The sequence below is a fragment of the Nymphalis io genome, chromosome 7 (assembly GCF_905147045.1).
Source record: "Nymphalis io chromosome 7, ilAglIoxx1.1, whole genome shotgun sequence".
Taxonomy (NCBI): Eukaryota; Metazoa; Arthropoda; class Insecta; order Lepidoptera; family Nymphalidae; genus Nymphalis; species Nymphalis io.
The window spans coordinates 8991823-9004641 of record NC_065894.1 but is presented as its reverse complement, the minus strand read 5'-3'; the positions used below and the strand labels follow the sequence as shown (position 1 = coordinate 9004641).

Here is a 12819-nt window from a genome sequence, read left to right as displayed (position 1 = left end):
AACTTTGCTTAAATAAGGGCTTAAATTAGATTTTTCTATATTAATAACAGGTTAGATAATCACATCGACCAATCAATGCTTCAACAACTGACATGATTTTTACATTAGATTTTGACATATATCATACGTCGTTTTTAATACCTACCATCTAATAATCGTTTTGGTGTACTTGACGCACCACCATCTTCAAGCAGATCAGGTGGTGCTATCGAGGGGCTTGCCAGAGGCGGAGTATGAACTCTGCTACTTGGTGGCCGTCTTGCTGTGAGGAGTGATGGTCTTCTCCCAGTTGAGTTGCTTGTTCCAATTTGTCCTGGCCTTGAACCATCTTCTTGGTCTGAGTTTGGACCTATGTATTTTAAAAATATATTTTGTAACAATGTACCTAATATACGTACGTCCGAGTTTATTAATTGTCCGCCTTACAAATATATGAAACATAAACTGTAATGATAAAATCTACTAAATAAAACTATGGCTCCGAATAACAATATATATTAATGAAACAGATAATCGAATAAAAAATTAAATATCCGACTAATAATTAGGTGTAATAGAAGAGAGAGCCTTTATTAAGTTTTCCTTTTTAGTTCTTAAAATTATTAGATTTAATTAAATTTGGTTTCTAGCTAAAGCCGAATCAACATATAATGGTTACTGTGAATTGATGATTCAAAAATGTTTGTAAAAGCTTACTTCAATAAAATGTATTTTGATATTGATTACTCAAACATAAATTATTCAACATGGAAAAGCCAAAGCCAATGCCGATCCTTTGTAATCAAAATGTGTGTACTTACCAGCACTATAGCAGTGATATGATGTGAGGTCCTTGTCGCAGGAGGAGACTTTGTGCTGGATAAACCGCACAATGTCAGCCAGCGCGAAGGCCCTGCGACACGCTCCACACGTTAGCGTGTCCGTCACGCCGGGTGTGGGCGACCCACCGCCCTCTGCCGCGCTGTCCGCATCCGCTGCCCAAGAGAAACAAATAAAAATCGAATTCACTGTGATTACATTAATCTAAGAAATATGCAAAAATATATTTAAAATATTAGTGTTGAAGTAAGAGGAGGAAAAGAAATGTTGTTATTTGAGCGGTTGGTGAAATGAATTATCGAAAGAAAAGAACGGTGTTCAACAGAGGCAAGATGAAAAGGCATTCAATCCAAGGCCAATTACGGCCCAAATATTAAAACGACATATGGACAATGACACTTTCAACCCTTCAAGTGCTAAATTATATTTAATTATATCTTGTCCCAGTCACGGTCGTCAAACTTAAGGTGTCAGATGCGGTGTTGACCACTTATCTTTCAATGGATAATAACAGTTTGCGGCGTTTCGAGGGGTTATTTCATACTTTTGTTGGGACAGGTAAGTTAATAGCTGTCTCAACAGATGTGTCCGATTTATATGGTGTTTTGACCGGGATAATTGTTTCAATAGAAAGAGCTCTTTCGAGTATTGTTGTATGATCTCTTGTTATATGTGATTGCACAATTTTAATTTATATTAATTATTTTTAAGTTATAATGAAGTTTGGATAAATTTCAAATATATTGTGCCGTTCTTTTACAAAAAAAGATAACATTACATAATATAACGTTACATTTTAATATACAATTGTTATCTATTATTTAATTGTTGCTTCGCTGTGACTTTAGCGCGTAACTGTCACCGTGTAGCTCACTCGAACCTCCCGTCTTGCTGTAATGCAGACGTCATGTACTAAACCGCCCATTACATACGGAACACATAGCTCTTTAATTGCCTAATAAATAAGCCGACACCGGCATCGACGCCCGAGAATTATAAAGGCACTTTCATATTCAAGACTCACACAATTGGTCGGCACATCAAAGCCGTACGAGCTAATTTTACATAAGTACTATGCAGACTCCCTTACATTCCGTACGCTTTTATTATTATTTTTCCTTCAATCTCTTTGTGAGGAAAGTAGGCCGTGCTTTCTTACGGAATAATGTACAGGGGTCGATTGTAACCGGAGTACTAAATTAATATAGCGAAAAAACTACATGATTCGACCGCTTTGTTTACAATGTCCCACCTAGTTTGTTTAGGGGGCTTATTATGTAAATGTTTCATGTCATTGTAGATTTTTTACGTAATTTATTTAGGCAGTCATGGCTCGTGGCAAATGCCTGTTTTTTGATCGTTTCCTTTTTAAACTTCTGACTTTCCTTCCGTTTTGATTCGTTTGAAATAAAAAAAAATATATTTTATTCGAAGTTAATTTATTAACCAAAATGTAATGATAATTAATTATATTCCAAACTGAGCGACAATAATTGAAATATAAAGAAAAGTATTTTGAAAAAATGGAATATTGCCAAATGTGCAATTGTAATTTCTATACATGACCAAACTTTGTCTCACACATGGCCACTTAATCGCCTATCAAATCGAACGGTATCGGCTGTATAGGCCGTATAGGGTACGTAAAGCGAAGCAGGTAGCCACACCCCCGCACGCGACTGGACAGTGGTCATCACATGCGCTCTGGGCTTTACACCCACTATTTGATTTGTAATGATTTATTTCATCCACACTATATATACAAACATTTATACATATATATTAAATTACTACAAGTGCTTCTATAACGCTGGTTCGTTTCTGTACGAAATGTATGAAGGCTTTTTATACCCTAAGGAAAATTAAATCGTAATATTTTACTTTAAATATACTTGTAAACTATGTATTTGTAAAATCAATATATATATATATATTACGAGGTGAGTTTTTACTACATAGATAGATATATAGAAAAGCATCAATTCAGTTGCGAGACACTATGATTTAAAAAAAATATATAAATAAAAATTATAAAAAATTATAAAATAAAAAGTAAATAAATTTATAAAAATTTAAATAGATCAATGTGATATTATTTCTTGGACTTGCTAAGATTAAGAATAAAAATAATCCGAAAACATAAAATATTTTTGAATTATTTTTTTTAATAGTTTGTCCAGATGTAGGCATAGACACAAGAACGTTCGGTAACGGTACCGGTGATTTATTGAAAAGTCGTGTCTAGTCTAGCCGAACGCCTCAGGTGACGACGTAGGGGGAACCACCCTACAAAGGGTACATACCGAAAAGTTTAAATTAGCTCGTTACTACATCGGCATGACAGTTAAATCTGTGCATTGTTTTTTCGCCACAGAAAAGGTCACGCGAGTAACTTGTGTTTTAGAAGTTAGGAGGCGACCGTCGTCGCATTAATTATTAATTACATTTCGTTCCAGCGACATGACAGTTTTTCACTAATTTATTTGTTGAACATCGTTAAAGTTACAGCTATTAAAGCGATGACTATGGTATTAATATTTTAATCAGAAAAAAATGGTCTGAGCACTTTTTGAATCCAAAACTGTCAGATTCTCATTGACCTTGAAGACGGTGTGCAAGTAAATTTATTTTATATTAAATGAAATCATAGCAACCAAGGCATGAGGTGCTAAATAAATCTTTCCATAGATACAAATATGAATAATTAATATAATCTTTATTAAGCGCGCGATACTCGGTACACGTGATGGGGTGAAACCTTTTTGCATCAAAACGTTTCTTTAGCAACGTCAAAACGTGAGGTTGTCTAAACTTAGACTTTCCAAAAATAAAACCATTACAGTAATTTTTAAACAGAAAATAAATATATCTTAAAAATATTGAAAGGCTATAATACTTTTGTCATTTATAATATGTCGGTTAATAATACGTACAGTTTCTAAATGTATATATATATACAATATATAGGTAATACAAGAAGAAAGATTGATAGGCCTATCCATAACTTGACAAAGAACAAAAAAATATGTCCAACTTTGACACAACGCGACCACCGTGTCCGATATTAATTGGCAGGGGATGAAGCTACCCCATTGTGACCATAGAAATCAAACGTTTTTCACCACAATAACTCCAAATAAAAATACGGGCTATCGAATTCTGCGGGGGTGGGTTTGTAATAGGGAGTTATTATAAGTTTCGTCTGGAGCCAGCATTAGTTTCCATACAATCTATTACAATTCTCGATGGAGTCCTATTCAAATGTTATTGTTACTACTTTGCCTGTAATTTGCGTGCGTTTCAGAATAAGTCTATTACAATTTCCAGTTTCAATATTACCATCAATAGTGTTTCAACTTGAAGCTAATTTAAGTCAAATTAACAGATCATACCGTGCCGTCTCTTGAAGAGTTTTTTTTGTTTCTAGTAATTCGAAATGCAATTCTTCAATTCAAATCTCACACATACGTAAGTACATTATTGTATATACGTACATACATACATACGTAATTGAAAAAACATTATATTATTTCATACTTAATTGTGTAATTTTTCGTTAACAAAAGATAATAATCGAATCAGGCTGATTTTCATCATAATATGACCAATATAATTTAAATTTAGAATTATTTTATAAATATAATATTTCTCATACACAACTATTATATGTTGTAATGGATTATCAGTAAGTTCTCATGAATAACAAAAATAATTAAAGTACCAAAACTATTTAAAACTAAAAACTCTTTTTAATAATTTAGGCCTTATTTATATTTCAAAGCATAAATTTTGACATTATAGTCTTTGACAACTCCTTATTCAATGGTTCAAGTTGTCGGAAATGGACATCCAGTTCAAAGGCCTTTATAAATAAAACCTTGTCGGCAAATTCCGATTCGGCTCATTCAGCTTGTTTTACTCTTATTAAATTGTTTAATAAATTTTGTTTTGGTTCAATCGTGCCTTTTTGAATGTTTACACATCAACTTGGCTTATTGCAGCCTCATCTGATCGGAGATTTATTCATTACTAGTTCCCACCCGCGGCTTTACCCGTGTATGGGGGGGAGGATATGTATTTGTATCTTTACTAGTATAGGCAGATTAAGAATAGGTTTTATATATTCACTCATCGGATATTCTACCGTTACAAAGCGAGATTTAGTATTGTTGTGTTTCAGCTTGAAGTGATGTGAAGGTGAGTGAGCCAGAGTAACTACAGGCACTAGGGATAGAGCATCTTAGTTCCCAACGTTGGTTGTGTAAGGGATTGGATGGAGGAACTGTTAATATATCTTATAGTGCCACTTACCATCAGGTGGACCATTTCCACGTCTGCCTACCTACTTTATAAAAAAATAAGAAACGATTCTTCTTCTTTGAGTGCCACTTCGACTAGCGAAGGTAGGCAGTCAGCTTTAAATACTCCTTCTTGTTCTTCGCGAGGCGAAAGAGTTCGAAGAAAGAAAGGGGGGTAAGGGGGGAACGGAACTACCATCTAATCCGACCCAATTGCCAACCTCACCTGCACGTGGTGCTCCCTGCTAGATAGCAGACGAGGCCCTGGCAACCGATCAATGGCGGAATAACCATACGCACCATGATTGGAAAAGGGAAACAGCGACCTTGAGGTACAAGTAACCTCTAAAATGTCTGGTGCAGAAGGCAAGGGGAAACCACTGCACTATTATTCCCTAGTTATCGTCAACTTTATGGAAAAGTCTAAGAAAGAAATGATAAGTGGTGTAAAAGCTTATACATGGAACAAGTTATGTACTTATATATTTTAACAATTTTAATTTAAAACATAAATCAAACTACGAACACCAAAACAATGCAATATGGCTGCATCCGTCATTTGTGTTTTATATAAGAATATTTATATGATTTATTTGGATGTTCGAAAACATTTGACCAATCACCATGAAAGTTGCCACCAATATGATTTTTCAGAGATTTTTTTTATACCAGACATTTTGTTGTATATTGTCACCAGATGGCGCTGCAGAGACGACATGAACAACGTCTGCCGGGTTTTTTATTAGTAAGGCTAACTCAAATATGGAAATTAAAAGTTACAATACATAATGCTTGATGTTAGTTATGGTTAGATAAAATATTAGCAGGTATACTTATATAAATGTCGCTGATCCATCGGTAACGCTTGACGATTCAAAAGTTATAAAAACAAAAATTAATAAAAATATTTAGATTTAGATTTCATCAAATAAAACTATTAGAAACAGAAAGGTCACAGAGACTCATATCTAACATCAAACTTAGCAGTTTATTGACGTGTAATAAGGTCAAAATTATCAGAGCGTTAATGACGTCACCAGCTCGACTCGCCCTTACTCACACATAAGCCTTTCTTTTCATGAAATGTTTATAATTATAGGTAAGGTATAAGCAGGCCCACTGTCAGGACCATAGTAAACACCACGCCCAGATTTGTCCATTGAGGCGTAAGGCGGGCTAAACCAACAGCGCGCTAATGATCTCACTAGAATGGCTACTCACCCTTTTTACACTTATAATTATAGCTACGATAGATTATCGTGTTATATACATACAAATATTACATAATATGGATACTTTAAATATTTAACTTTAATAAAAAAGAAAGTAAATACATAATCATATCGAATATACAATAATTGTTTAAGCACGACAGTTTTTATATCTTAATAATAAAATGTATTTCTACTTTCCATTCATAGTTTCTTTTTCATAAAAGTATAAACCCACTGTTGTATTTTAACTTATGTCTTAGTTGTTTACAAGTAAATAATATCACGATATCAATCAATAGAAAAAAGTACAAAACAATTCAGAAGGTAGCATAAAAACAGCTAAAGACTATCAAATTAAAGAGGCGTACCTATAAAATAGGATTACCTCTTAAGGGTACGCTTCTCGCCCACCGATAGCTAATCAAATTATCCGACGTAATTCTGAGCGACAAAAACGTCTGATTATCTCCATCTTGTTTTTTTCGGCCTAAGGGAACTAAAGGGATCGGTGGCCAGTGTCAAAATGTCTTTCTATTAAATGACATCTCGAAGTCAAAAAGAAAACTTATATTAGTAAATAAAAAAAGAATAAACGTTATCACGATATAACATTTAATAGAATATTTTATATAAAAAATAATGTTCTTTTTTTAAACTGGGAAGGCGAGATATTTTTGCTGATGATTATTATTTTTTATTTTCGTAAAATTGATTATAATTTGGACTGCTACTGACAGGTGTTGGTCCTAAGGAAAAAAGTCGACCAAAGTGATTGAATTAGGACCGGGTCAGTAATCGTGTTACTGATATCCAATACTGGAGAACATTGGGAATAACCGTAAGAAAACAGAGCCCTCCAGAGTATTGGCCTGTTCGTTAGAGGGATTTGAATTTTATTCTTTTTTTTTACTTTTTTGCTGTAGGTGTGTAACACGATATTCCGCCTAGGGAGATGGACAGCCCTTAATAGAAATATATTGGACCCAAAAATTGAAAAATTATACCAGTGTTTTGTAATAATATTGCTTCAAAATAAATTAAAAAATGTAATATTATACTGCACTTGTTATAACGAAAGTTACACTCGCTTGTAATATATAGGTAACAATATTATATAGTTTTATTTATTGCATCAATCAGTTATATGGGTCCATTTTCAGTATAAGACTCCAGTGTCTTAAGAATCTAGTTGTTTGTCACGGTACAAGTGTCAATAAAAACGCCACACCGGACACATACCTCTTATACTTACTATACAACTAGTGTTGTGACAGAATTCTGTGCGAGGTGGAAATTGAAAATACTTAGAAAATTATATCGATAAAAAAAAAAACAAGTATAACTGCATGGTGTTTTTAACAAATATAAAACGTAAAAATATGTATGTAATTTATATACTTTTTTTTAAATCTTTATTTAAGAGGGGTTTGGTCACCGAGTGATCATGCCTATAGGGGCATAGGAATAACTAAATATAATAAATCAGTTTACAAAATCAACCTATAAATAACAAAAATTAAATAATTCTATGTCTTAATCCTACTTGTACTACTCTATATAACATTCTAGCCTGATCCGAGACAGGATAGGCCAGTATGCTGTTAAAAGCGAATTTAATATTAAATCTTATTAATAAAATATTTCTTTCTGCTTCATTTCGGACACATTCTGCGAATATATGGTATACATCCTCATTCTTGCATTCTGCACAAGTAGATGACTCCGCCTTACCAGTTAAGGAGGCAAAACTATTCAGTGGAATGTAATTCATATACTTTTATTTGAGTTAATATATCAATATTTAAAAAAGAAGCCGGTTTATAGTTTTATCATCAATTACTTGTAAAATTCAAATATTTACATTTCCGAGCATTTTTATATAATAAAGAGTAAATAGTTTTCTTCTTTATCTTCCATATTTACTGTTATATAGTTCTACAATTTATGGAGGAACTTGGATGAAAAATATTATTATTTACAAAATACAACTTCAAATAATGCTATTTTTGTTCATTTAGTCCAAGCTAATATTGAAAAATTAAATAAATGATATAAAATATTATATAAATACTAGTATCGACACAGTTACGTAACTACGACTCACCAGTTAAGCGGCGCTTAACCCCTAATCCTTGGCGCGGCAGTTTAGCCAGGCAACGGGCATTTATGGCAAAAATCTTAATTTCCGAACGCTGCCGTTAACTGCCCGACTCTAATTATTGGCACCAACTGTATCTATTACTTCGAGTGTTATCCGTATATACTTATATATCAATGTATCTATGTGTGTATCGGTGGTAAATAACAACCAATAGGAGAGTTTAATACTTAAGTAAAAATAATTTCATTTTATATTACTAATTGTATAAATTTTATGAAAAATTCAATATAGTTTACAAAATTAAATTATTTAAAGTAAAGTAACAGTCTATAAATGTCCCACTGCTGGGCGAAGACCTCCTATTTTCGAGGAAGATTTGCATCTTACTCCACGCTACTTCAAGGTAGTTTTATCCGCCACATACAGGTTTCCTCACGATATTTTCCTTCACCACCAAGGACGAGATGAAATATACACATATTAAGTACATGAAAATTAAGTAGTACTTGCTTCCGGACAAGTCTTATACTCGGAATCATCGGTTAAGATTCCCGTCTTCTAAACACTGAGGGAACAGAGCTTTTTTTTAAGTTATATGATTTGGTTATTTTAATGAAAAAAATTTAATGTAATGAATCTAAAATATTTGTGGAAAGTATATTTCTACTTTGGTACTCATAGCGATTGATGGATGTTTTTGAAACACCTTTTTTATGTTTTTCTTAATGGGCACAATTTCCCGCAAGTATGGAAACAAGAGATACAGTTTTTCCGAAAGCAATAAAAGTAGGGTTACATAGCGACGTCCGGTCGGGAGTCTTGCCAGACAACCAACCCTTGTAGGATGTACGGTGGACAAAAACGAATTTATTTCCTTTAAAATGGACCTTATTCTCAAAGACTTAAGAACTTAAACTTGAGAGAAAGGCTGTACGAAAACAGTGCGAGTAAAATGGTAGTCATTCGGACTTGGCAAGCTGTTTCGTTTTAAAGCATTTTTAAGGTTATTTCGATGACATATATATTTCTGTGAAAGAGAAAACTTGAACGGTGCTAAAATTGTCGATGCTGAAAATATTTTATATAAATAGTGACTCTTGATACTAAATCTGATGTCCTTAAGATATATATTACAAACTGAAATCTTTTAATATCTTTATTATATTCTTAATTTATTAATTAGTAATTTATAATTAAAATATATCTAAAATCATTTATTGAATTATAATATAATTTAGTATTGCAATGTTGAATAATGAAAAAAATATAATTACTTAAATTATTTCGATTAAACTACACACAAAAGACAAAATAAATAAAACTAATTCCTTAAAAATAATTAGTTTGTAAAGTTTAATAAAATAAGGGATCATGTAATAATATAGTTGACCGCATTTCTAGAGCTCGCTCGCCCGCTACGCCATAGCGGACATTATTTTGACAAACGACCCTCTAGCTAGATATTTGCGGTCAATGCAGCCGAGGCACATATCTAAAATACACTTTTAAATATCGCTTTATGTTGATAAAGTGCTGAGGTTTCTTGCTTTCTTGGCATGCGTGCGCTATTACTGCGTTAACATTCGTGTGTAACTTTTCCTCATATAATTTAAGAATTATACTTCCCTTATCATAACCAAATGTATATTTAAGTTACAATGACAAAGATCTTAAAAAAAAAAAATTATTTAACTTGGCTTTTATACGGACTTTTGAATCGTCATCTTAATATCACGGTCTATCAACGGTACGGAAAGTGGCTTCTACCAAAAAAAAAATTAGCAATATACTCAGTAATTACACTTACAATTAAAATTTTGCATCATGCAAATTTATCCTGCATAACAATTACTGAATACTAACACCACGGTTTTTATCATTAAGATAAGCCTTAAAGTAAAGTAAAGTAACAGCCTGTGAATGTCCCACTGCTGGGCTGAAGCATCTTCTCCTTTTTTGTGGAGAAGATTTGGAGCTTATTCCACCACTCCAGAGTGGACCCAGGGTGCGGGCTTCCAATGCGGGTTGATGGAATACACATGTGGCAAAATTTCAGTGAAATTAGACACATGCAGGTTTCCTCACGATGTTTTCCTTCAGCGTCAAGCACGAGATGAATTATAAACACAAATTAAGCACATGAAAATTCAGTGGTACTTGCCCAGGTTTGAACATAAGCCGTATTTATCATATTTTTTTTAACATTCAATTTAAATTTATTGAAAGGCAAAGTTAAAAATATCTAATATAATTTATTTTATTTGAATGTAATTAATTTTGAATGGAATGTAATGAAAACCTAATCATATTTTCATAATGATATTATGAGTCTCAAATTAGCTTCGATACGATACCACCGAGTATAAACATGTGTAAAGACACATATATGTATATATATATATATATACATATATATATATATATATATATATATATATATATATATATATATATATATATATATATATATATATATAATGTATAAACGTATACACAGACGTACATTGATAAACACATAGATATATCCATAGAAAATCACTGATAATTTATAATAGGTACTAAAGATATATTATATGCAAGCACAAACAAAATGCTCGATGAATATCAGAAAGAAATTTTATTTTATGACCAATACACTAAGACTTTCGATCTATAAACTATCCAACGACGAACAGTCCACTTACTTACTCATTTATATGTTAATGTAAATGGCATCAGATTCGCTCAGATTCATACAGAGATATGTTTCGGGACAGATATCATTTTCACTGCCTTATTACTTTCCAATTTGTCTTCAACATTGGTTATTGCCTCATTTATAGCTACCCCTCTATCTATATTAACTTCGATCCATCGACTCATGTATGTAAATTGATGAATTACGACACTGACTGAACAAGTGATGGCCGAAAGAGCCTTCTACTCTATCTTAAGATAGGAAAACTAAAATACCTTTACGTCTCAAGAAGATTCCAGAGTCGAAAAATCTTGACTTACTCCTTGATGACAAATCCATTTTCTTGAAAACTTCGCTTTAAGATCACTTAAGTAACTCGCTGCAGTAGTCCGCAATTGTAAACTCAAAACTAAACTTAAAATATTATAAGTCCAGACGACCACTGGCCACTGAAGTAAGCACTTCAAGTTTCCTTGAAGTCATAAAGCATGTGTTCATCTTCGCAGATGAACACAGACTGACTGGCTAGTTAAAACGATTTGAGTCCCAAAATGTTATTAAAAAACCCCCAGGTAAAAAAAACCCGTATCAAAACCGCCGTTTCCTAGTGACCCCGATCGCTCTTCCATCCTTTTGTTGGGCTCCTTTTATTTATAATAGTAAATTTTTTTCACACACGCCACCCCTAATAACGTGTGAGCAAAAATATGCGTAATCGTCTGCTGCACCCAGACTTAGAGACCACGGCGAAAGTTCCATATAGAAAAAATGCAACTGTCCCCCATTTGAATAGCAAAAAGTGCATGTCACTGCGAAAATGGTATTTGTGAATGAATATTATCCGAAATCTGAATTGATGGTTGACTTGTAATTGTTCCACGTTATATTTAGCATGAATTATTGGTTCGATTTGGTTTTTGTGTGAAGCTGACCTATCTTTCGTATCAATTGAATGTTATTTTGGAACTTTTATCTAGGAAAAATATGAATTATTTATTTATACAAATGTATCTTTAAATATTTTAATTATTATAAGCACGATGGTTGTTATGAACGCTTATTACTCTAACACGTTTTAACGAATGACCATATTCTAATAAGATGTGGTATAGAATATACGGTTGTAATTAATCACCCGATAAAAACTTTGTAAAGTTTAATTTTTGCCGTGCGAGGTGAGTAACTGTCATTTATGGGTGATTATGTCAATTAGAATATTTTTGAACATATTATTCAATTATTTTATATACTAATCTTATAAATGATTAGGAATATTCTTTTTAGGAAAATTGTCCTCTCGTTGTAATGAAATTATGATAAGCGAATCGTGATCAAATTGTGAGCGTAGTGACCCCAGTAGCAGAATGAACAGAATGTTTGCTATTTCTAGGTAAACAAACATGGAAGATTGACGTTGAGTGTACATCTGGTAGGCACAAATAATAGGGGATGTGATAAACAATACAATAATTCAATTTTCCTACGACCGCGACAAATTGCGTGTGATGTTAGGTTACGCAATATAGGAATAATTTTGGTATATTTGCTCTTATATAGCTATTTGCTAATAAAATATCCGAGTAAGTTGCAGCTTTGATTTTTAGGCTGTTTATTTAGGTGATATTTCAAACAGCTTAATATTAATTATAATTATATATATAATAGACTAGAATAGAATTTTATTGTAAACAACAATATGGAACACCAAAA

General features: G+C 32.7%; 1 protein-coding gene across 1 annotated transcript in view; it reads right to left on the bottom strand.

Annotated features, from left to right (window-relative positions):
- LOC126769447 (B-cell lymphoma/leukemia 11A) overlaps positions 1-12819 on the bottom strand; it is a 38773-nt gene that overhangs the window by 14808 nt on the left and 11146 nt on the right. Inside the window, exons 2-3 of the mRNA XM_050488254.1 lie at positions 801-974; positions 146-349 (exon numbers count right to left, since the gene is read on the bottom strand). Coding sequence (XP_050344211.1) covers positions 146-349; positions 801-974 — 378 coding nt within the window. The remainder of the gene's footprint in view (positions 1-145; positions 350-800; positions 975-12819) is intronic.